The sequence below is a fragment of the Lithobates pipiens genome, unplaced genomic scaffold (genome assembly GCF_037356315.1).
Source record: "Lithobates pipiens isolate NorthernLeopardFrog02 unplaced genomic scaffold, aLitPip1_a1.2 Scaffold_1, whole genome shotgun sequence".
NCBI classification, from domain to species: domain Eukaryota; kingdom Metazoa; phylum Chordata; class Amphibia; order Anura; family Ranidae; genus Lithobates; species Lithobates pipiens.
In genome coordinates, this window is record NW_027507685.1 from 5,096,686 (window position 1) to 5,123,878 (window position 27,193).

General features: G+C 41.8%; 1 protein-coding gene across 1 annotated transcript in view; it reads right to left on the reverse strand.

Annotated features, from left to right (window-relative positions):
• The window catches only part of LOC143973940 (vascular endothelial growth factor receptor kdr-like), a 285,307-nt gene extending 261,689 nt beyond the window's left edge, over positions 1–23,618 (reverse strand). The window contains exon 1 of the mRNA XM_077474881.1: positions 23,037–23,618. Within this exon, the coding sequence (XP_077331007.1) occupies positions 23,037–23,157 (121 nt within the window). The 5' untranslated portion in view covers positions 23,158–23,618. The remainder of the gene's footprint in view (positions 1–23,036) is intronic.
• Positions 23,619–27,193: the final 3,575 nt, after the last annotated feature.

Consider the following 27,193-nt stretch of genomic DNA (forward strand, 5'->3'; position numbering starts at 1 on the left):
CCGAAGGACAAAGTTTTAGAGCTGGTCTATAAAATTTTCTGACAACATGATCCGATTGGATTTTGTCTGATCGTTTGTAGAGAATTCCGATCGGACAAAGTGCCACGCATGCTCAGATCAAATTCCTAGACCAAAGCTATTGGCTACTAGCCTGAACGTAGTCCCGTTGTAACTAAATTACGTCATCACGTTACGAACGATTGGTTTTTCCGACAACTTTGTCCAACCGTGTGTATGCAACACCAGTTTCGGACAAAATCCAACGGATTTTGTTGTCGGAATGTCCGACCGCGTGTACAAGGGCTAAGAAGTGCTGGGACCTATAACTTGGTCCCTTTTTCAATATCAGCAGCTTCTTAAGTAGCAAGAATGACAGCCATGGAGTTTGTACTTTAAAAAACACATCAGCAATGGCGGCCCCCATACTTCTGCCTGAGAGGGGCAAAAAAAAGCAACTATCAGCAAAGGTTTAAAGCTTATTGCCAAAAATAACCCTAGCCTAAATGATCCACGTAGCTTAGGCCCAAATTCGGAGGAAAACAATAGCAAAGTTTTGTTTTAAAAGGAAAAATGCTGTTCAGTACCAAATTGTTTTTTTTTGCCCACATGCCCCAGCTGTGAGACTTTGATAAATGGATCTCTTTGTGGCTCATAACTCCCAGGACCTGTCCTGGCTCTGTACAATATCTTCGAAGTCTCACTATTGTGACCCTGAGACAGAGAACAATTCTAGCGTGCTTGTGCAAACACCCTGAGCACTTCCTTTGCTGCATCTTTCCCACACTAAGCAGAAACACAGGAAAGGCTGCGAGAAGCTAGGTGGAAATGCAAGAACTGTCAGGAACGATCTCAGCACAGATCCGGAGTCCCAACACTTCCTCTCTGATTCAGCTGGCACTTTCTGAAAAATGATTCCACTGCCAGGTAGCCCTATGCTCTCTAAGAGTATTGTCCTGCACAGATGCACTTAACTGTGTAATAAAACTATGTTACTTTGCATATTACGTGCTTACAACTCATTAAAGTGGTTGTAAACTCAAAAAAAGAAAAGAAAAAAAAAGAAAAAAACAACCTGCAAGACAAAGGCAAAATGAGATGAGATAGTATGCAATGCATACTATCTCATTTTGCCTTTGTCTTGCAGGTTGTTTTTTTTTTTTCTCTTTTTTTTTTTTGAGTTTACAACCACTTTAATGAGTTGTAAGCACGTAATATACAAAGTAACGTAGTTTTATTACACAGTTAAGTGTTGTAGTGGTCCCCGTACACCGCTGTGACTGGTGACGTGTCTCCCGGAGTTATGTCTGGGTTCACGGGCTCCGGCACTGTAATTGGCCGGAGCCGCGATGATACGCATGCGCGTAGGAGCCGCCAGTCACGGCACAGCTCCTGAAGAAACACCACTAGCAAGCCGTTTCTTTAGACCCCTTTCACACCAAGGGCATTTTGCAGGCGCTATAGCGTTAGAAATAACGCCTGCAATCCGCCCTAAAACAACTGCACCATTGTCTGTAGTGTGAAAACCCAGAGGACTTTCACACTGCAGCGGTGCGCTGGCAGGACGTCAGGAAAAGTCCTGCCAGCAGCTTCTTTGGAGCGGTGAAGGAGCGGTGTGTTTACCACTCCTCCATCGCTGCTCCCCATTGAAATCAATGGGGCAGCGCTGTAATCCCTAGTGGTCTGCCCAGTGTCCTGCATGCAGTTTTATATTATAAAAACTGTTCTTTATGCCTGGAAACTGGAGATTGTCCATAGCAACCAAAACTGTCCCTTTACATCAAAAATGATTTTAGACCAGCTAGAAAACAGCGATAATAAATTGGAATCACTCGCAGAAATTGAGCGATAGCGATTTGTGGGGAGATCCGTCATCAAATACTGAAAAGTAATGACAGTGACAATTCTGCAACTGAGCAAATTTCTGTGTTTTTGATTTGATTACATTATTGAATAATTTTTATATTATTATTTGGTATAATTATTTATAGTTATTTATTATATTTTAATTTATGATTTCATTTTTCAAACTTTATCATACCCGGGATGTCTGCCAGACTCTGGTTTGGACAGATTTAAGTGAGTTATTCCTAAGAATTACAGGACTACAATATAAAACGCCAAATTTTCATGCAAAATAATTGTACCGCTTTCAGCACCTAAAATCTGAAATAATCATACCGCCAGGGAGGTTAATGGCAGCTTTCCTTAAAGCTGTGTTCACTTTGAATACTGTGCAGTGTGCATTGGAATTTAAAACTTTGGAATTTCATGTATTTGTTTTCATTTTTATAACTAAAGGAAATCTTTCAGCCCCTGTACACATGGTCGGACATTCCGACAACCAAATCCGTTGGATTTTGTCCGTCGGATTTTGTTCGAAACTGTTGCATACACGCGGTCGGACAAAGTTATCGGAAAATCCGATGTTCAGAAAGTGATGACGTTATTTCGTTACGATGGGACTACGTTCAGGCTAGTAGCCAATAGCTTTGATGTAGGAATTTGATCTGAGCATGCGTGGCACTTTATCCGATCGGAATTCTCTACACATGATCGGAGTATGTCCGATCGGAGCATTTTGTCGGAAAATTTTACCAACAAGTTGGAAAACTTGGTCCATCGGATATTCCGATGGAAACAGTCCGATGGAGACCACACACAATCGGAATATCCGACAAAACGGTCCGATCGGACACATTCCGTCGGAATCTCCGACCGTGTGTACAAGGGCTCATGGGAAAAAAATGTGGGCTACAATTGCTGACTTTTCAAAATCTTGGATGCCTGACTGTCAATGCCAGCTTGAATGTCAAAGCCTGCCAGCCCTAGTGCACCAATACCTTTTGTGGGTTACTTAGAACAAGTATGCAGTAACAAATAGTAACTTCCCTGATCTGCACACTTGCTCTGGCAAGTAGCATATTCAGAAGGATTCCAGCACTCCCCTATTTTAAGACATGTTCACTTTAATACAATTTTAGCTACGTGAAAAAAATGTACTTTTTTAGTAAACCCACTGATCGTCAATTATCTGAACGAGAAGTAGGGCTGTGAAGTGTTCTCAACAGTGCTAATACATCATCATTCTTTATATGCATCTTGAATCCCAACTGTGAAAGAACACAAACATTGGCATTATTTTCACTTTTTTTTTTTTTCTCAGTGCATTAAAGTTACCTGCAGACGCTCTAAAAGAACATTTTCGTTAAGAGCTGTGTCATTTTGCCACACCTATAATCCAAATAAAAATTAACTAAATTTTGCCAACCTGTCTCTTGTTTCTTTTCATTGCTAAATAAGTGATTAGAAGTGGTCAAAAAGCCCACATACACATACACACATATACATATACATACATACATACATACATATATATATACATATATATATATATATATATATATTTATTTATTTATTTTCCTTCAAATAAACCTAAATATGATTTGATTATGCTCTGACACACCTGGAACACACCCCATCTCCTATGTTGTATGGACATTGTGGGATGTGGTACGGGGTATGTGCCTATTCTACATTAATGGGTAACTGGGGGTACTTTTGGAGAAGAGAAATTCTTTTAGCGTCTGGTAAGAAAAACAAAAATGATTTGCTCTTCTGGGTAGCAGGGTTTAATGGTAATTGTGCAGTGTACTCTGTAAATCCTAACAGTCCTGGATTTGTCCTACCGTAACCAGTTACTGTATATGGAATAAGGAACGTCATCGCTCAATCACTTTAGGGCTGCTGACCTTTCATGAGTATGAAGTTCTCTTATGACTTTCACCTCCAGCACAAATAAAGAATGAATTGCATTCGTTTTCATAAAAAAGGTAAGGTAAAAGGTAACAATGCAGGAAATGGCTGCAACTGTTGTAACACAGGGTCATTAAATCCATCATTTCAGAAAGAAAAAACACATTTCTACAGATAAGTCTGGTGTGTTCAAAACTCTGAAACTAAAATGATAAAGGGCTGAGGACGGGCCAGACCCTGAAGTGATGACTTTAATTCACACTTTAACACAACTGAAAGTGGATGCAACCCCAACTGTAGGATGGTATACATAACCAGGTGGCTGGTGCTTTTTTTTGGGGGGGGGGGTCGGCAAACAACCACCCGTCCCCCGGGTGGCCAATGGCAACCCATGAGTCTGGCACTTACCCCATATAGGTGGCAGGTGGTGGGCTGTGGGCAGTGGCTCCGGTGTCCTTTGTTCCAGCACAGTGGACCTGATCTAGGTGGCGGGCAGCGGCTCTGGTGTCCTCGTCCCCAGCATGGCAGCTTTCACCGTGCATCTCCTCCTCCTAGGTGCTAGGCATCCAATAGGATCACCTGACATTTTGGCCAATAGGGAAACGGGTCTTTCCTGATTGGCGGGGAGGAGATTTAGGTGAAAATAGAAAATATGAATTCCCTATTGTCACACAACTGGGTGGGATCGGGGCACCGTGCTCTGCACTCTGAGCCCACCTATTTTTGAAGCCTATTAGAGCCTCTGGCTTTAATCAAGTGCTTCAAAAAAACACATCCCCCATTGGAATCCATAGTCCGGCACCCTGTAGGTAGATCAGGGGGCCGTGCATCTCCTCTCTCCTCCTCCTAGGTGCTAGGCATCCAATAGGATCACCTGACATTTTGGCCAATAGGGAAACAGGTCTCACGACCCACTTCCTGATTGGCGGGGAGGAGATTTAGTGTGAAAATAGAAAATATGAATTCCCTATTGTCACACAACTGGGTGGGATCGGGGCACCGTGCCCTGCACTCCGAGCACACACATTTTTGAAGCCTATTAGAGCTTCAAAAAAAACACATCCCCCATTGGAATCCATAGTCCGGCACCCTGTAGGTAGATCAGGGGGCCGGATGCATGGGTAGGGGGGGTGCCGGTGCGCCCCTAATGGACGGGCCGCCACTGTACATAACTATGCATAGCCCCTCAACTAAACTCATTTTAAAAGTTAAGTGATAGTGCATCTTCGGTGGGCAAAGACTTTGTGTGATTACTGCACAAAACTTTCAAAATGAATCTGTAATGTTACCATCTATTTCCCAACTTCTGTTCATAAATTGTAGTTAAACATTGACGGGAGCAATCAAAATAAAGTTTTAATCATAAACTGAATGACAGCATAGCTCAGCTTCCGAAGAAAGCTTTATGGAATCTGATGTCGAAATACAGCTGTATATAAAGTCGGTTTTGCTCTTAGGTGCTCATTTCTATTGCTCTTAGCTCTAATTCATTGAGGTGCATTGTGGGGGATGAGATATCAGCTCAGATAAGTAGGCTCAATAGTGGAAATCTGCCCACTAAGAAAATCGAAAATCACAGATAAAAAGTGAGAATCGAGTGTTAAGAAGCAGGTGAAATGGCAAAGTGCTTTGTTTGTTTTCAATTCTCCTGAACATACTCTATATAGAAAGGAGATTGGTCCAATGCAAAGGGAATAATAATAATAATAATTTAGGATTACCCAGATTGCTAAACTGAGGATTCTCTACAAATCAAACAGATATTTATGGGAATAAAAAAAAAATGACGAATCAACAATTTTTCTGGTTTGATCAATCCTAACATTTAAAGAATTATTACACTCATAAGCAGGGCCGTCTTTAATATTGATTGGACCCCGGGCAAAAAATTTTTTGGGGGCCCCCCCCCCATGCAATTTCACTCTCCACCTGCTCTGAGACATACAATAAATAGAAGCTGGACTTAAAATCAGTTTACTGTATCAGGTCAGGCGGCAATTGTGATTGGTTGCCAGAGGTTACAGCATATCATTACTGCTTACTGACTGGTTGCTAGAAGTTACAGCACACATTACGGCTCACTGATTAGTTGCTAGAGGTTACAGCAAATTATTTCTTCTTGTTAATTAGTTGCTAGAGATTACTGTACAGTATTACTGCTCACTGATTGCTAGAGGTTACAGCACATCATCTTCTCACTGCAGGGAAGCATGATATACATATGAATGCCACCTTTATTTACTTATCAATGCAGATGGCCACAGCTATTTGCTTAGTAATGCCGCTGCTATTTACATATGAATGCCAGTTATTTACATGTAAACACAGGGTCTGCAGGTGAGTCATCTGTACACAACAACAGGGCTAAAACTTCAAGGGACAAGGAAATTTAAACCAGGATAGTTGGCAAGTATGAGGCAGCTGCTTTGGGCCCCACAACAATGACAGGGCCCAAGGCAGCTGCCCCTTTTGCCCTGCCTTAAAGACGGCCCTGCTCATAAGCAAATGTTTATTATATTGCAACTTACTAATTCTTAGAAGTGATGGCTGCATTGATTCTCTTTTTCAGGATCTCTTCGTTTCTGTTTTCATCTGGTGATCCTGCCAGTAAGTCTGCTATTTTTCAAAAGAACAAGCTCGGCTACAGGTGAGACAAACCATTTACCACTAACATGGGTGCTTACAGTTATCAACTTGGATTTATTCATATAAAACCTCTATTACCTTTATTAACCTTTAAAACTATTACCCTTTTGTATAACTTGACCCTCCTTCCTAGATTGTAAGCTCTAACGAGCAGGGCCCTCTGATTCCCCCTGTCTTGAATTGTATTGTATTGTAATGTCTGCCCTAATGTAAAGCGCTGCGTAAACTGTCGGCGCTATATAAATCCTGTATAATAATAATAATAATAATAATGATAATAATAATCCCAAATGAAAAAAACATGTTTGCAGTAACTGGTTTATAAAGTATTAGCTGGAGTTTGGCTTTAATCAGTTAGTGTATTTAAATCTACTAGTACATCTAACACTCCCCTCCCTCCAGACTGACAATGCTGCTGTCCAAATGTGCCCCCTGTGCTCTTTCATCCAGGCTGGGGGCCCGGCCCTCTAATATAGGAGGTTTGTTACTGGCAAGATCACCAGGTGAAAAAGAGGGAAAAAAAAAGAAAAAAAAAGAAAACGAATGCAGCCATCACATCTAGGGATTAGTAAACTGCAATCTTTAACATGTTTGGTTGTGAGTTTAACTCCGCTTTAATTTACAGAGTATAAATGAAAGTTTCAGACCTAAAAGTGAAATTTGAAGCCCGGACTAAGGTCTGCTATATAGATACTCCAACAGCAAGATCTGCCTGCCACCATTCTCAAATACGCTGTCTGTACCTGAGAGTTTTGCATATTTTAGCACCATTCCCCATAGGTAAAATATATATTATAATTTTTCCTCAAACGCCTATAAAAAACAATACAGGCACCTATTCCTACCTTGCAGAATATGAAGACTGTGCTGAATAATAACAGTAATGGCGCGTACACACATGATCGATTTGTATGCACAGTACGCCGGACAATTCGATCGTGTGTGGGCTCCAGCGGACTTTTTCATCGTAAAGTCCAGCGGACTTAGAAAGTAGTTTTGACTCAAAATATGTCCGCCGGACTTGGCTTTCAGCGGACAATCCGTTCGTCAGTGTGCTAGTCCGGCGGACTAACAATGATGCATGCTCAGAAGCAAGTACAAGAAGGAAGCTATTGGCTACTGGCTATTAAACTTCCTTTTTCTAGTCCCGTCGTACGTGCTGTACGTCACCGTGTTAGAAATCGCTGGACTTTCGGAGTGTCCGTGTGTGGCCAAGTCCGTTCGTTATAAAGTCTGGAGGATTGTTTGCCGGAGCAATTCCGCCGGACAATTCGATCGCGTGTACGCGGCATTACGATTCTTTCTTTGCTGTCTATAATTACACAACTGATCTACACTAGGTTCTTAAAAAAGCCACATGGGTTGCTACATAAGAGTCACAATAAGGACTAATACAAATGAAGGGAATTCATGTCAGGCATGCTATATAGACAGTGATGAGAATGTGGTTTACAAGTGATTCAGTAAGTCTAGTGCATGGTAGTCATGTACTTTCAGCCAGCAAAATATAGAATAATGCCAATTACATTTTCAGAGCACTTTGAGCTCTAGTGACCTTTTTGCATGTTTGCCAGACTTGTTTTACTTACTTTGCTAAAAAAACAAAAACAAAAAAAAACAGTTGTTTACGGAGATCAGTAGCACAAATTGAGTTTACAATCAGAGCAGTGGCATATCCCCTCCCTCCTTCTGCCTGTGCTCTCTGTGCAGGCACGTACTGTATATGGGCTTTAGTGAGAGAGAGAGAAAACAACCTCTGCGGTATTCTCGCTTTAGCTCCCCTTTCTGTTATGCTCAATAAATCTGCATTTTTCAACCAGGGTGCCCAGGCACCTTACAGTACCTTCAGTTTTTTTTCAGGGGGGCCTTGGCAAAATGCCCAAAAGTTGCCCAAAATCTGTATACAAGCCAGCAGGTGGAACAAGCCTGCATTTTAGTTACACAAAGGTTTTCATTGTGCACCATTATAATCTTCAAGCTACCGCCATCCTAACAACCAATGGTGTCATCAGTTGATAAGGAGGAAATCGGGCGCCCGCATATGATCCTTGTTTGCCCCTCCCTAGCCTTTCTCAGCAGCTTATCTTATGGATGAATTACAACAATCCTTCAGAAACAAAACCAGTTACAACTGAAGATAACGAATGGGTGTACCCATGAGTTCTCTTTAAGTCTAGATGGTGGTAATGAAGCCGCATCTATATTTGACAATGGAAAAAAAAAGCTGTATTTTATATATTTATGTTATGTAAATTTTAATCGGAAAGTATTTAGGAATTTGAACAGGAGCAAAACAGCAGAAAAGCAAACAAACAAACCATTAAAGTGTTTGTTACCCCAATATTTCATATTTCTGATATGTGCCTGCTATACAATGTACTTTGTATGAAAAAAAGTATCCTGTTTCTTTTGCATTGCTTCCTTTGTGTGAACTTCCTGGTGATCCTGCCAGTTCTCCTGCTCTCCTATTTCAAACTAACCACGCTAGGCATAGAAGCACATTCATCCCATTTAAGTGATCACTTAACCTCCCTGGCGGTAATCCCGAGTCTGGCTCGGGCTGGAATTCAGGAACCACGAGCGGTACCCCCGAGCCAGACTCGGGATCGCATCGCTGGATACATGGAGAGTTACTTACCTTGTCCCCTGGATCCAGCGATGTCCTCCCCACTGTATGCGCAAGCTCCTCCGCTCGATTCACACAGTGCCCGAGTGCCGCCCAGCTCCGTTCCCTGCAACGTTACGACACACGGGAGCGGGGATCGGCGCCAAATTCAAAAACGTAAAAATACACAATACACATACAATACTGTAATCTTACAGATTACAGTACTGTATAAAAAAAAATACACCCCCCCTTTGTCCTTAGTGGTCTGTCCAGTGCCCTGCATGCACTTTTTATATTATAAATACTGTTTTTTTTCTGCCTGGAATTTGGAGATTGTCCATAGCAACCAAAAAGTGTCCCTTTATGTCAAAAGCGATTTTAGACCGGCTAGAAAACAGCGATAATAAATTGGAATCACTTGCAGAATTGAGCGATAGCGATTTGTGGGGAGATCCGTCATCAAACACTGAATCTAATGACAGCGACAATTCTGCAAATGAGCAAATTTCAGTGTTTTTGGATTTGATTACATTATTGAATAATTTTTATTATTTGGTATCATTATTTATAGTTATTTATTATATTATAAACTTTATCATACCCAGGATGTCTACTAGACTCTGGTTTGAACAGATTTAAGAGACTTAGTCCTAAGAATTACAGGCCTACAATATAAAACACCAAATTTCCATGCAAAATAATTGTACCGCTTTCAGCACCTAAAATCAGAAATAATCATACCGCCAGGGAGGTTAAAGAAATAAAGGTATTTATAATCCTATATACAATTATGCAAATGTTTTCCTTTGCACTTCTATTTTAAACTTAATGGGCTGTTTTACTAAGTGTTGGTTCACCTATAGTTTAACATTAGTTTGTCTGGACCAGTGGCCTCCAAACTTTTTAAGCAAAGTGCCAATTTACTGTCCTTAAGACTTTAGGGGGGGGGGCGGATGTTGGTGTCAGTGGGAGGAAAAGTACCCCATCATTGGTGTCAGTGGGAAGAATAGTACCCCATCATTGGTGTCAGTGGGAGGAAAAGTACCTAATCATTGGCAGTGGGAGGAAAAGTAGCCCATCATTGGTGTCAGTGGAAGGAATAGAACCCCATCATTGGTGTCAGTAGAAAGAATAGTGTTCCATAGTTGGTGTCAGTGGGAGGAATAGTGTCTCATATAAGTGAGAGGAACAGTGCCCCAAGGGCCAGATAAAGGCAACCAAGGGGCCGTATCTGGCCCCATTTCACAGTTTGAAGACCACTAGTCTGGTTCCATGAATGTCACATCTACCCCAATGCAGATGGTCAGACACTATAGCTAGCTACTGCTTCACCTATAGCAGCCCACTTTTCCTTAAGGCAAGCAGGCATATCGCTACTTGGTTGCCCCCAGGACTTATACACAATGCTATAGTGGCTGGCCACAACACCAGGGCAGACGTGAACAGAGCAAACGTCAGACTACTTGCAGTTTAGCAGACAGATAGCGTGGTTGAATGACAGTCCAGGTAAAGGGAAGGCTGAGTTCAGGGAATAGTCCAATATCCGATCCGGGTCATACACAGGGAAATCCAACAGCAAAACAGGGCAGGCAAATGGGAGGCTTGATCAGTAACAATGCAGGTAACTATCACAAGCAAGGGATAGAGTGTTCGGTTTGCTTATATCAGGTGACTGACCAGATCAATCACCTGCAGGTGAACACAGACAGGGGGAATGCAACAGCCAACACCCGGGTGCTGGAACGAGGAGCAGGAGCACTAAGACCCTTTTCACACCAGGGCATTTTGCAGGCGCTATAGCGTTAGAAATAGCGCCTGCAATCCGCCCTAAAAAAGCTGCACTTTTACCGCCCCCACACTATGGGCGGTGTGGTGTGAAAGGGGTCTTAGTGATCCTGACATCTGGACAATTCAACCACATTTACTTAATAACCATGCAAAAAAAGACATCATTAACTACATGGATGGTTTGTGTTTGGCTAGCTACTATTACACACCTTCCAACCTGTTGAACTAACACATCAAAAGCTCACTGCTAATAGCTTACATTTCTCCGTGACTCAATATTTCTAACGAATTTCCATATATTTATGCTACAGGTTACACTTGCTTGACAAACAGGGAAATCAAATTAAATAATTATCACTGCAATAGAATTTTCACGGTTGTCAGCATAGTATCTGAGGCACAGTGCCCAACGCCAGAGAATGACAGCTACTTGGCTGCAAAATGTAATGAGCCTGTGGATTTTTAATGTTGTAGTTACTAAAAATTACTAACGTACTGTAAGATTTGCATTTGTATAACAAATTATAACTCACTTACTGCTATCATAACAAAGTTGTTTAAACCAATCCCATATGAAAGTTCTTCCCTGTTGTGTGGGAACAACATTGACAGTAAGAGGAGTTGAATTGCAGTAATTATTATAACTTATTTACAATAGTACATTATAATGTTATAGAATAATGTTACAGATGCATCCAGTAAGCAAACTATTCCATGAACATAAATCCTAAGGTTAGGACTAGCCAGAATCACCATATTACAGAAACGCCTTGAACGAGGTGGAATCTTTTCATCCAGGATATGAAGTTGCCCTGATGGAGTGAATCCATCTTTTGCAGATTTTGTGACCCCCAAAGCACCCCATTCAATCAACATAAACTCTATCAAGCGTGAGGAATTGTATGCAATAGGAGCTCATGTCCCCAGCTGATATTGTGTGTTTATATGCATCTTATGCTAAAATTCACATAAATGTATGATTCCAGCTGTCCATTTGGTATTATAATTTGTTTATGATCATCTATGCATTTACAAAATGCAAAATTAGTGCATTTAAATGTTTCTTTCAACATATACAGGGCCATCATTTTATTTTTTCTGCATTGACTCTACTAATTTGTCTTTAAAGGATGTAAGTCTGACAATTCTTGGGGTTGATTTACTAAAACTGGAGAGTGCAAAATCTGGTATAGCTCTGCATAGAAACCCATCAGCTTTCAGCCCACGTTCACATTGGGCGAATTTGGCATGCGATTTGACATGTCAAATCGCATGCCAAATCGGCGGCTATTGCCGGAAATAGCAGCGCTCAAATCGGTGTGGTGCCAACTTTGCGGCGCCGCACTGATTCCCAAAAGTAGTTCCTGTACTACTTTTGGCGACTTGAATAGACATCTGTGCATGAACCCGCACACATGTCTGTCAAATCATCCCAAAGTTGGGCTGCATTGATGGTTTGAAATTTCTAACCCGCATCAGTGTGATCCTGGGCTAAGGGTTTTTTCTTAAAGTTAATTGAACAAGCTGAAGTTAGAAGCCGATTGGCTACCATGCACAGCTACACCAGACTCTCCAGTTTTAGTAAATCAACCCCATTATCTGATTTGCTCATGGTGTCGTATGTATCTACTTTTGTTTATCATTGTTTCTTACATTTTTTTCCCAAACAACAAAGGTTTATGGGTTTTACCACAGGCATTTTTATATGCCCTCTTCAATATTTTTTTACACCATTGTTAAACAAAAAAAATGGGCTAGCAATCTGTTTCTTGGGGAATCCGCCTCAATCTGATAATTAGCATTATCCAAACATCTTCTTTCTGATTCACCAATATTGACTATGAGCTATGGACTCATTGGAAGGAGTTGGATGAGAACTAATGGTATCTGAGATTGGATTTACTTCAGTCGACTTGTTGTTGTATAGACTAATCAGGGCATCATCCTCTTCCACACATGCCTGTACATCTAAAAAATCCTTTTTTTTAAATCACATGATGGTAAATCCTTGAGTAAACCGATTGCAATTTAGGCAGGTGATGAATTCATCCAGCAGGGATCGATCCTCATACCATACAATAACAATATCATTAATAATCATCTAATGAAAGCTAGAGTTTTTACCTAACGCAACAGCCTCTACTTATGCCGCGTACACACGATCGAATTGTCTGGCGTACTTAGTCCAACATACAATCCGGCGGATAGTCTGGTGGACTTCCTACCGAACGGACTTGGCCACACACGGACACAAAGAAAGTCCGACGTTCGCTTGCGCGATGACGCACAGCACGTACGACGGGACTAGAAAAAGGAAGTTCAATAGCCAGTAGCCAATAGCTTCCTTTTTCGTACTTCTGAGCATGCGTCATTCTTAGTCCGCCGTACTAGCATACTGACGAATGTATTGTCCGCTGAAACCCAAGTCCGACGGGAAGATTGGAGTGCAAAAATACTTTCTTAGTCTGCCGGACTTCACGCTGGAAAAGTCCGCTGAAGCCCACACACGATCGAATTGTCCGCTGAAATGCGTTTCGGCGGACTAAGTACGCCGGACAATCTGATCGTGTGTACGCGGCATAAGGGGACCCACATCATTAGGGATAATTAATTTCTACAAATGCAAATACTGTTTTTCCACAGAGTTCAGCATAAAACTCTACCTGTGTCAACTGCTTGTTTTTGTCTAGGGCGGGGGTAGGGAACCTCGGCATTTCAGCTGTTTGGAAACTACAAATCCCATCATGCCTCTGCCTCTGGGAGTCATGCCTGTGATTGTTAGGGTCTTGCAATGTCTCATGGGACTTGTAGTTTCAAAACAACTGGAGAGCCGATGTTCCCTACCCCTGGTCTAGGGGATTGGAGAACGGAGATATAGTTACCTAATCCTTCACTCCCCCCCCGCACAAAACCTTTTCCTAGGCTCCTGCATCCCCAGCGGTCTAGTGGTCTTGTGCAGTGGACTATTCCTTGTGTCTTCATGCCCATAGACTTGCGCTGGATATGAGGATGTCAGGAACAGTCCACTGCTGAATCACAGGGGAGCACCAGTTACAGGTGAAGTGGAGGCTCGGGTGAGTATAAGCCTTCTCCAATCCCCTCGACCAGTGATTCTCAACCAGGGTTCCTCCAGAGGTTGCTAGGGGTTCCTTCAGCATTGAGCAATTTCTGCCTCTCAGATAAGTTCCCACTGACACCATTGATCTTTTTAGCGATCTGTAAGGAGGTAATTCTTCCCAATGACCAAAAGTGTAAGGACCGTTTTTTCCACTAACCATCACACTAATGTATCATGAGCTGTAGATTTCTAATTTTTAGCAGGGGTTCCCTGAGCCTGGAAAACTATTTCAAGGGTTCCTCTGTGTTGAAAAGGTTGAGAAAGGCTGCCCTAGACAGAAACGAGCAGTTGACCCATCCAGTGCTTTTTTTTTTTGCCTGGAGTTGGGCTTTAAAGAAAGTTTTGCATCTACAATTTTATGCATTAATTAGCACTACAGACAAAAGACATGCAAAACAAGCCGTCTATTAATTGTGTAATCGGCTATAAATACCATTACATACATGCCATGGAGAAGCCACCCTGCTGATCTCATGCAACATAAATACATTTTGCAATGAATAATGAATTCTGCATGCAAATGAGCATTTGGCAGCATATGAAAAAAATGTAACAGGTTTCTTCTTCCTTGTCCAATAAAGATAACCCCAAAAGATCTGAAAGTAGCAAATCAAACAAAATAAATAGATACCATATGGTGATTAACGTGCATGTCCCCCTGAGATAAGTGAGCATTCGTTTTTTTTTACTCAGTAAACTGCACTCTCATTACTCTCATTAAGTGAAATAATGCATTACTTCCAGAGACCCACCATAAAGCACACTTGACCTGTGCCTGTGAGGTTTATAGAGTATCTAGGACATTTAAAGCATTAAGCACTTATGTTTTAGCCAATAAATAAGCATGGAGTTCGACAGCTGATAAGACCCTAGCCCACCTAGTCATCACAGTCTGGTCTTTTCTCGCCATGATTTATACCCACATACTCTTTTTGCTCTCATGGTTGACCTTAGCCTTCTTTCTTGTACATGTATATGGAAATTCTTGGTGATAAATCAAACAATTCAGCACTGCTGTACAATCAATAATAACTCCCCTCTCTTTTAAGTGCCAAAATGAAAACATGCAGCGCGAATGAGGATGAATTGTATATCTTTGTGCCGAAAAGGATTTTCACACCGTAGTTAACATACTGCCCAAAAATAAATGCAACAAGCCAACCATCTCTTTATGAATATCATTTTGGGTTAAAGGGACTGCTTACAGCTCCTCGCACATTTATGAGCTTAATTGACTGATCACTTATTTTGAAAAGTTCAGATGATAATCAATCGATGCACAGAATAGGAATAATGGCCGCACATAACTTATTGACAACATTGTTTACCTCGAATTTCAGAAGATTTATCATATGAGAGAAACCGTATTAAGAGAGGCTGCCATTGCGGACCTCCTTCCATGAATATTAGTTGCCTGGCTATTCTCTGAGTTCAGTGCTGGGACAAGGTCTTCTAGAGCCAAGGGCGAACATGCCAAACTGCGCCCCCCCCCCCCCCCCAAGATGTATGAGTATTATGTGGCAGCAAAGATCCCCCTCAACAAAAAAAACTGAGCACTAATCCTTTTCACCCCCCCTAAGCATAATTTTCCCTCCTCCCAGCACAAATCTTTGCCCCCCACCCCCTCCCAAAAAATCACCCCTCCTAGCAAAAATTCTCTACCCCTAGAAATTTCAAATTTCCCCTCCCGGTACTCATCTTCATCCCCCCCCCCCCCCCACTGGAAACCCACCCATCCTCCCTCTAAGCACAAATCTTCTTCTCTCATTCCAATTCCCCACACAAAGCCCCCTAAATTAACACTCTTAGCATACCCCCACTCATTTCCCCTCCTAGAACAATACTTACCCTCTGCCACCCTCCAAGTTTCCCCTTACAACAAAAATCCCCTCCCCCCAGTCTCCTTATGGTGCCCCCTTCACCTCACATGATACCACAGTGCCCAGGGCAGCTGACCCTTCTGCCCAACCCTTGTCCCGGCCCTGTCTGAGTTACTGACTTAGAAAGAAGGATGCACATTTTTTCCAGGTCAGTTCCAGGTATCTGAAACGAAACGCCAGGAAACCTAAAATTTGTCCCTTGCAGTGGGGCTGCGCCAGCAATGCAAGAGTTGACTGCTTGTCTATGTCCACTGCATAGTAGTCCATTATGCTTTACCTTTGCAGGGAATGAAAGAGGAAGTAAACCCATCAGGGTTTACTTCCTCTTTAAGTTGTCATTCAAAGTGGACAAGTTGAGACCACAGGCACAAACACTTATACCCAGGCCATGTCGATCCTCCGGACGTCCCCCCGTGTTGGCCTTTGCTTGCTCCACCCCCTCAGCTCCCAAGCTGGATGTTTGTTGCAGCCTCCATCCACCCAGTGACATGCAATTTGGCCCAGCCCACTGGTGAGTATGAGGTCTTTCAGTAGACCTCTCTGACCATTCACCTCATATGCCTGCATCGTTAACATACATTCATTGATCTCATTAACTATATTGCAGATACAATATTTATGCATCCACCACTGAAGAAGCAAGCGTGGTCTCACGAAACGCGTAAGCTATTATTGATGCTTGCATTTTGCTTTCTTACATTTCTGTACAACTGCATGTGTATTGTTATTCTTCTATCATGTATGTACACCTATCGGCCTGGCAATTCATATTTATTGCTGTTGCTTACTTATGCATGATATTTTGCAATAAATACATTTTTTTACTCTTGTTATAATTGTGGCTAAATTTCTCTCACCTCACTCAAAGTCCCAGGGCAATCTCTATGTTTTTATGTATTATATTAGCAATGGAGGTGTTATAGGGGTTACTACAGACCTTATCTTTATTTTTATCTGTTTAAAAAAGTGCTAAAAAATGTATTTGGCTACGCTGTTGCATGACAGCGCAACTGTCATTTAAAGTGCGACAGCTCTGAAAGCTGAAAATTGGCCTGGGCGGGACGAGGGGGACGGGGGGGGAGTCTCATTATGGCCAATAATTTGTGGACATCCCATTCCAAACTACAAGCATCAGTTTGGATTTTCCATTACCACTTGTGGCTTTAAAAGCCTCCACTCTTCTAGGAAGAATTTTCCTAGAAGACTATGGGGTGTGTCTGCTGGAATTTAATTTCATTTAGCAGATAAAACATTTATGAGGTCAGGTTATGAAGTTAGACAAAAAGACTTGGCTCATAATTGGCCTTCCGATTCATCCCATAGGCGTTCAATTGGGTTGAGGGCTCCCTGCAGGCCATTTGAGCAAACCATGCCTTTGTGGGCCTGGCTTCTTGCATCTGAGCACAATCATTTGGAAAGGTGTCCATATAGTACAGTATATGAATGTCATGGCTAGAAATACTATGGTTACGTTAAATATAATCATCTACAGATTTTATTAATGAGAATTAAACATAAAAAAGGTAGGATTCACCTTGGCCGCAGTCCAAACGCATATGTGGTTTAAATAACATTATTAATCAGAAAGGGACTTTCATTACAATATTTTAGGGCTGAAACAACTAATCGATTAATCGACAACTAATTGATTATTAAATTAATCGATTACTATTTTCATAATCGATTAATCGGCCAGTAACAAAATGGGGTTAAAGTTAATGAGTCTGATGATATTTACCGGATTGACCATTTAATAGTATATCTCTCCTCTAATAATATATACAGTGTATATTTCTCCTCTAATAGTATATACAGTATATCTCCTCTAATGGCATATACAGTATATATCCCCTCTAATAGTATATACAGTATATATCCCCTCTAACAGTATATATCCCCTCTAATAGTATATACAGTATATATCCCCTCTAATAGTATATACAGTATATATCCCCTCTAATAGTATATATCCCCTCTAATAGTATATATAGTATATCTCTCCGCTAATAGTATATATAGCATATATTTCTCCTCTAATAGGATATACAGTATATCTCTCCTCTAATGGTATATACAGTATTTCTCTCCTCTAATGGTATATACAGTATATCTCCTCTAATAGCATATGCAGTATATATCCCCTCTAATAGTATATATAGTATATCTCTCCTCTAATAGTATATATAGCATATATTTCTCCTCTAATAGGATATACAGTATATCTCTCCTCTAATGGTATATACAGTATTTCTCTCCTCTAATGGTATATACAGTATATCTCCTCTAATAGCATATGCAGTATATATCCCCTCTAATAGTATATATAGTATATCTCTCCTCTAATAGTATATATAGCATATATTTCTCCTCTAATAGGATATACAGTATATCTCTCCTCTAATGGTATATACAGTATTTCTCTCCTCTAATGGTATATACAGTATATCTCCTCTAATAGCATATACAGTATATATCCCCTCTAATAGTATATACAGTATATCTCTCCTCTAATAGTGTATATAGTCTCTAATAGTATATACAGTATATCTCTTCTAATAGTATGTACAGTATAAATCCCCTCTAATATATACAGTATATCTCTTCTGTCGTTTATTCTCAGAGTGGATTAGATATTTTGCTCCTTAACCATATAGTTGGTTATTTATATTTACCATTGCATATAGAGATATTTAAGAATAAATTGCCTTTTTTTTTTTACTTTACATATTAACTAAATTATACACCACACCTTTTTTTTACGGTTAATCGATTAATCGAAACAATAATCGGCCAACTAATCGATTATGAAAATAATCGTTAGTTGCAGCCCTACAATATTTACCGATTACCCAGAATATTGCATAGAAGATTATTTGACCCAAAAGTATAGGTTATGCCGCGTACACACACGATCCGGCAGACTTAGTCCGGCAAACAATCCGCCGGACTTTCTAACGAACGGACTTGGCCACACACGGACACTCCGAAAGTCCGGCGATTTCTAACGCGATGACGTACAGCACGTACGATGGGACTAGAAAAAGGAAGTTCAATAGCCGGTAGCTTCTCGTACTTGCTTCTGAGGATGCGTCATTCTTAGTCCGCCGGACTAGCACACTGACGAACGGATTGTCCGCTGAAAGCCAAGTCCGGCGGACAAATTTTGAGTCAAAACTACTTTCTAAGTCCGCCGGACTTTATGATGAAAAAGTCCGCTGGAGCCCACACACGATCGAATTGTCCGGCGTAATGCAATTCGATCGCGTGTACGCGGCATTATAATTCAATACAGGACAATGTTACTTGTATGTTGCTGCAAATACTTGTGCATGTATTTAAAAGTGATTGAAAATGCTGGAAAGATCGTGTGACAAATACTTAGCCCCTTAGGAACATTATGAGTAAGTACATCTCTATAGACTGGGGGGGGGGGGGGGGGGGCTGAATCACAAGGCTACATAGGAAGCAGCAGCACAAACTATAAAACCACTGAGTATGTTAACATATGTTAGGTTATACCGAGGTTATGGAGTTCATAAGGAGCGCATAATTACCATTGATTGGACTGTAATTGTAGCAAGTAATTTTATGTGACTCGTATAGGTTTTTAAAAGAAAGCAGACAGAGTTGCTGGCAGGTCTAATGAATTACGATTACGATTGCCAATTTCTGTTCATGCCATCAAGATGGTATGGTGCAATCTGCTACAGTGTATATAAACCCAAAAAAACATGGACTTCTCTTATTTGCTCCCTTTTTGTCTGATAAATATAACATTGAAAATGCAAAAAAAATAAATAAAAATGTTGATCCTGCCAGAAATCTTGTGAGCTTTTAACTTTCTGGGCTCTCTGCTGCACTCTTATCTGTATCACTCCCTATCTCTGTGAGAACTACAGAACACCCCCCCCCCCCTATTATGAAGAAGAGACGATGGCTGGTCTTCTGTTGTCCTATCACACTTCCTGACCACGGGTGACAATGCTGCTCCTCCATACAGTAAGTGAGCGTTGTCTTACTAAGGCAGGACGTGTGGCAGGATCACCAGGTAAGAAAATATATAGATAAAGAAAATAGATAAAGCAAATCAATGCAGATGCTACAACAGATAGGTTGCAACCTAATGCCGCGCACACACGACCGGACTTTCCATCAGAATAAACTCTGATGGTCTTTCCGACGGAGTTCTGACCGAATGGACTTGCCTACAAACGATCACACCAAAGTCCGTTTGTTTCGAACGCGATGACGTACGACGGGACTAGAAAAGGAAGTTCAATAGCCAGTAGCCAATAGCTGCGTCGTTTTTGGTCCGTCGGAATAGCATACAGACGAACGGTTTTCCCGATAGGAAAGATTTAAAACATGTTCTATTTCTAAGTCCGTCAGACTTTTTGAAAAAGAAAAAAAAAAGTCAGCTGAAGCCCAAACACGATCTGAATATCCGATGAAATTATTCCGTCAGACCTTTTCTGCCGGAAAGTCCGGTCGTGTGTACGCGGCATAATACATTTTTGTGTTCAGGTTTGCCTATATTTTAAAGCGCGATTAAACCCAAAACCAAAAATGAAATACTTTACAGCTCACCAATCCTTAGATGTGGTGGCTGTATTTGTTTTCTTTTATTTTAGGCCCCCCCCCTCTGTTTTCACCTGGTGATCTGGCCAATAACACACCTCCTGTATTACACTGCCCTCACTCTGGATGAAGGAGCACAGTGAACACCTTTGGACAGCAGCAAAAGTCAGTCTGGGGGGAGGAGATGTACTAGCAGATTTACACACACTAAATTGAAGCCAAGCTCCAATCCACATTGCAGTTACACAAGCATTTACAGACACTTTTTGTTTTCCCTTTTGGTACAAAGGTTTTACATAAATAAATAAAATATGATCATCCTAAGCACTTCTGTCTGTAGAAAATAGTTTAAAGCGGAGGTCCACCCTAAAGTGGACCTTCCGCTCATCGGAACCCTCCCCCCCTCCGGCGCCCCAATTGGCACCTTTCAGGGGGGAGGGGGGTGCAGGTACCTGTACAGTACAGGTATCTGCACCCACTTCCGGCATAGCTATCTGCGGAAAGGGGCGTAGATTACGCCCCTTTCCGAAAGTCCCCCGCTGTCTGCTGGGAAACACACAGATCCCAGAGGCAGCGGGGACCGTCCTTATTGCGCAGCACGACTCGCGCATGTGCAGTAGGGAACCGGGAAATGAACCCGAAAGGCTCCACTTCCTGATTCCCATACCCAAGATGGCGGCGGCAACACCCGAGAGACGATCGAGAGATCGGCTTCGGGTGCCGACATTGCGGGCGCGCTGGACAGGTAAGTGTCACTATTTTAAAAGTCAGCAGCTGCAGTATTTCTAGCTGCTTGCTTTAAAAAAAAAAAAAAAAATGCGGAGTCCCGGCGGACTCCTGCTTTAAACGCAACATTCTTAACTAATACACCTGCAGAACAGCTTGTTTTGTTGAAAAAACAACAGACTTACTGGCCAGATCACCAGATGAAAATAAAGGGGAAAAAAAAGCCAAAAAAAGAGAAAACGAATGCAGTCATCGCATCTAAAATTGATATGCTACAATATAATACATAATATAAAATGTTTGCTTTTGGGTTTTATATTGCTGTAAGTCAAATGAACTGGTATTCACTTCTAACATCCCATCGTGTGTAGAGAAATTAACAAAAAATCTGAAAGCAATCTGATGTCTGAATAGAACAATCCCTATCACTGTAACAATGATCTGTTTTATTCACAAATTAGTAGTTTTGAGTTTGTTCACATCCCATCCTCATAGATTGTAAGCTCTTATGAACAGGGCTCTCTTAATTCACTTGTATTTTATTGTATTGTATTGTAACGGTACTGTCTCTTTATATTGTAAAGAACTGCTGGCGCTATATAAACCCTGTATAATAATAACAATAATTTGTATATAACACTGCTGCCTATTTACCTAAACCATTGTACCGGCCACACCAATTTTCTGAGAATTTCAACACACATAAAATACACACTTACTTTTTATTTTTATTTTATATATATATATATATATATATATATATATATATATATATATAAATAAATAAATATATATATATATATATATAATAAAAAAATAAATAAATATATATATATATATATATATATATATATATATATATATATATATAAAATAAAAAGTAAAAAAAGATAAAAAGATAAAAAAAATATAAAGTGGATCAAGACAACTTATCACCAAAAGGTGCCCTGGATCTCTGCTTTGCATATAAAAAGTTTCTGTAGGTTGCATTAATCAGTTCCTTTACTGGTTGAAATTGCTTGTAAATTGTTATGTGTATGGCCAGCATGAGACCACAAAACCACACAATCCATATATATACACCTCAAAGCTAAGATCTTGCTTTGTAGGAGACAGAATGTAGATAATTACACGTGTCTTGTGTGTGAACATCAATGATGACAATCACAGGGTGAGCAGGCAGGACTCCAGCTCAGGACATGCAGCGATCTCCTACCCAGGACCAGTCCCAGGCACACGCCCTCTGCTGGCACACACTGCACAGCACTTCACAAAATAAGGACACTAATTGAAAACATGTCCAAAATAAAGACAACATATATATATCCCAGCCAAACAATCGGAACTGGACATTCCTGAAATAGCTGTATCCATTAATGGAAACACACAGAGAATGATGCAGCGCTGGAAGAACGTCCATTGGGGGGGCATTTAAATGGGTGTGAAAATGATCAATGATTATCTAGGGATCAGCAATATGAGAGATCAATACATATATCTGTGCCAGGTTATAGTTTGTACAGTGCAATGTAGACTAGCGGTGTCAGTCTATAATTCTATGGAACTGGCATGCTGTCAGTGTTTTGTACCTGCTCTGCTTATAACTTTCATGCCAGCACTTGATGTCAGCAATGCCAACTGGTGCTGCTCCCATCTTATAAACTGGCACTGACCTCTGCCCATCTACTCCAAGCAGATCACACACTACACCAATAAAAGGGAGCATATGTCAGGTCCCCAAATCAAATACAACAACTCCCTATAATAAAAACTTTTGTCATTTTCACGGTTCGGTTTATTCTTAGCTGATCAGGTAGCAAAAGCTGCGCTTCCAGCTTGCTCGGTTAGCCAATCAAACAACAAGGAATCAATCCACCTGTCATGGGAAAAAGTCAGCAATAACCCAGCCAGCCAATCCCCGACATGAACTGCTGCTCACCTGAGCTGCCCTGCAGTCCTAGGAGGAGAGTCAGTGCCAAAGTGATAAAGTGCTTGATCCTCATGGTGGCAGGCAGTGGGAGGGTTAATAAAGAGTGATGATCAGGTATGGGACAGTCCATGTATGTCAGGAGTGAGCTGAGAAGTCCTGGATGGAGGAGCTGTGTCCCCCTTTGTCCTGGAGTCCTGAGCCAGCAGAGGTGTCAGCCAGACATCGCGATCCAGACTTGTAGAGGAAAGTTCCTTGTCTTCCTGCAGGTGCTGCTGATCAGATGTGTGGGCAAAGAGAGATCAGGCTGCAGCTTTGTGCACTCTTCTTCTATTCCTCCTTCCAGATCCCAAACCTCTGGGGGTACACTGACCTTCCACTCTATGACACCCACACCGACCTCTCACTCTATGACACTCAGAGGCAGGCACAGGCAGCAGGGTTGTCATTGATAGAGTACATGGCCAGGCAGGAGTTGTCTTGTGCTGGGATGTTTTCTACAAGCTCAGATCCTTTATACACAACTCCAGAGGAAGGAGATACGTCAGAGCAAGCAAGGAACCTCTCATGTCACCATGCCTCCAAGGCAGACTTTTCCTGGCTCTGGTCTAGCCAGAGATTGCAGATTGTGCTAAATGCTGGAGTCTTAAAGGATCTGTGTGCAGAAGAATAGAGGGGCTGCCCTCTGTGCCCTCCCATAGATGGATCACTGACAGGTAGATTACAGGTATTCAGTCTGGATGACCTGAAGGATTTCACTAATGGCACTGATCTGGAGACTGCACACAGTGTGCTATACATGGCTCAGCAGAGTGTGCCATCCAAACAGGCTTAAAGCGGTATTTTACCATTTCATATATTGCAGTACAGATTCTTAGATGTGGTGGCTGCATTTGTTTTCTTTTTAAAGCAGGGGTAGGCAACCTTAAAGTGGTATTGCCACCAAAAAAAAAAAATAAAATGTTTAAAATTCTTAAAAAAAAAAAAAAAAAATTGGAAAAAAAAATATTTTTTTACTTACCTCTAAATACCTGTTGCTAAGGGGGCCCCTTGTAGTCTGCCTTCTTCCTTGCCCGGGCTGGTGACATCACTTCCCCTCGCGCCGCACAGTCACCTGGGACCTGTCACCCCAGGTGATTGCGTGGCGTATCACGGTGCCCTGCGCCGTTCGCGCATGCGCAGTGAGTGCCCGGCTGTGAAGCCACAGCCGAGTGCCCACAGAACGAATGACGGTGCCGCAAGCAGAGCGGGGAAGGAGGGGGGCAGTGTCCGGTTATTAAAAGTCAGCAGTATTTGTAGCTGCTGATTTTAAATTTTTTTTTTTAGGGGGTACCCCACTTTAAAGAGGTAGAGATCTACTTGAACAATAAGGGAGAAGTCAAAGATCACCGGGCAGTGTCACCTCTTCACACCTGATTTAAACGTTTAATTGCCGTACTGCCATGTCACATTCGTGTGCATTGCAGGGTAATCATGGGGTTAAATCAGGTGGTGAGGAGGTAACATATCGCCTCCCCACCACCTGTCAAACACACTTGGATCGCTTTTCAGAGGAGCAGCAGTGCGTGCTGCACTTGTGAGTAATGCCCTTAGTTGCAGCACCATTAGGGCTCATTCACACATAAAGTTGGAGGGGGGGGGGGGGGTATGGTTTAATTTCAGCTTTGCTGCCCCTAATCCCTACCCCGTTTAGCTGCCGTGGCAGCAGTCAAAGGTGTACACATGCTGCAGCAGGAATTAAAACCCCCTATTGCTTTTGGTAGCCTGCCAATTGTGTCCCATTCAAGTAAATGGGGCCATTCTACAAGCACCCTGCAAATGCATGCTTCTGTGGGGTCCAAGGGGTTAAACATTCACACCGATGTGCTGCGGTTCATCGGCACCGCAGGCGCAGTGGGCTAGCTGCATTTTGCCATAGACTTCTATTATAACCTGCAGGTGTGGTGCATTTTCTGAAGGGGCATCAAACCTCCTGAATTCAGAAGAAGAAGAAGAAGTCTATGGCTAAGTTCAGCAAACCCCCAGGAAACCTGCAGGTACACTGCACTGCACCCGCGGTGTGGGTAAATCACAGAGCATCGGTGTGAAAGTAACCTAATACTATTATGCCCAGTGTATTGCTTGACACTGACCTGAAGATCTCTTTTCTGCTGCTGGCACCACTCTGGAGACCGCTAGCCAGGATAAGAGATGGAGTCCAGTTGCTATTACTCCACATGGGACAGGAGTCGGCTGCTACAGAGGGGTCAGCGATCTACCAGTCACCTGTCTTGCGATCTATAGGTTGCTGACCCCCCTTTTTAAAGTGTTACTGAAGCCACAACAGTAAAATCAGTCTGTATATGCAGTAAAGCATGCTTGTTATACTCACTATGGAACCTAAGGGGTTAATCCTCTGCCTTGTGTAAAAAGATTGTTGGATCCTGTCTTCTCTGATCCTCCCCTCCTTCCACTGTCCCCTAATAATTTCCTGATAATACAGAGTCTATGAAGTCAGGCTGCACATGCTCAGTTTGGTGTGTATTGCTGGAAAGGTTTATTTTTGTATTGGGAGGGTGCATGTGATCAGCACAGGGCCAATCAGCACTGACCAGACAGAGGATCAGCGGTCTTGCAGTCTCCTAGGACAGTCAGAAAACTCCTCCTGCAAGTTTTAACCAGTGCTTGGCTGGACACTGATAGAGGTCATAAGACTGCTATATACTGCTAATGAGAAAAGGTATTTAGCAGTTTAGATTTACTAAAATAATTGCATTTCCATGTTCTACTTTGTACTGTGGGAGACCAGATATAGTGAATGCAGGGTCCTGGGTTTAGTAACACTTTTGTTTCCTTTATTTTTACCTTTTGATCCTGCCAGCAAGTCTGTTGTTTTTCAGTCTTTTTTTTTTTGTTTGTTCTTAACCAGTTGCCGACCAGCGCACGACGATGTACGTCGACAGAATGGCACGGGCAGGCAAATGGGCGTACATGTACGTCCCTTTAAATTTGCCGCCCTGCCATCGGGAGCGCGGCGGCGGCGGCGCGCTCCCGCGCTGGTCGGGACCCCCGTGAGTCCGGTTGCGGGACCCGCAGACTCGATCGCCGCGGGCATCCCCGCGATCGTCTCACGGAGCGGCCGAATGGAGAAGTGCCGTTGTAAACAACATTTCTCCATTCTGCCTAGCAACTAGTGACGCTGATTTCTGCTCCATGTGATTGGAGCAGAGATCAGTGTTCACTAAATGAAAGCCCAGCCCCCCAACAGTTAGTAACACACCCCTAGGAACACTTAACCCCTACACTGCCACCCACTGGTTAACCCCTTCACTGCCAGTGTCATTTACACAGGAATCACTGCCTTTATATAGCAGTGATTACTGTATAAATGACAATGGTCCCAAAAATGTGTCAAAAATGTCCGATGGGTCCCCCACAATGTCGCAGTTACAATAAAAATCGCTGATCGCCGCCATTACTAGTAAAAAAAAAATAATAAAAAATTATTAATAAAAATGCTATAAATCTATCCCCTATTTTGTAAACGCTATAACTTTTGCGCAAACCAATCAATAATCGCTAATTGCGATTTTTTTTACCAAAAATATGTAGAAGAATACGTATCGGCCTAAACTGAGGGAAAAAAATGTTTTTTTATATATTTTTGGGGGATATTTATTATAACAAAAAGTAAAAAATAATGCGTTTTTTTCAAAATTGTCGCTCTATTTTTGTTTATAGCGCAAAAAATAAAAACCGCAGGGGTGATCAAATACCACCAAAAGAAAGCTCTATTTGTGGGAAAAAAAGGACGTCAGTTTTGTTTGGGAGCCACGTCGCACGACCGCGCAATTGTCAGTTAAAGCGACGCAGTGCCGAATCGCAAAAAGTGGTCTGGTCTTTGACCAGCAAATTGGTCCGTTCTGAAAGTGGTTAAATCCTGCAAGGCAAAGCCATAATGGGCTAGTATGCATCGCATACTAGCGCATTATGTCAAACTTACCTTAGAATAAAGCCCTCCAGTGGCTCGTTGTCACAGCTGAAGGTGCTTCCATTTTCACCCGATCTTTCTTTAATTTGTTAGTTTATCTAAATCTGCTATTGAATCTAAAGCTGGCCATAAATGATACAATTTTCTTATTCAATTTATATTAGATTTACCTTCAACTATGTAGTGCAAAGGGATGCCT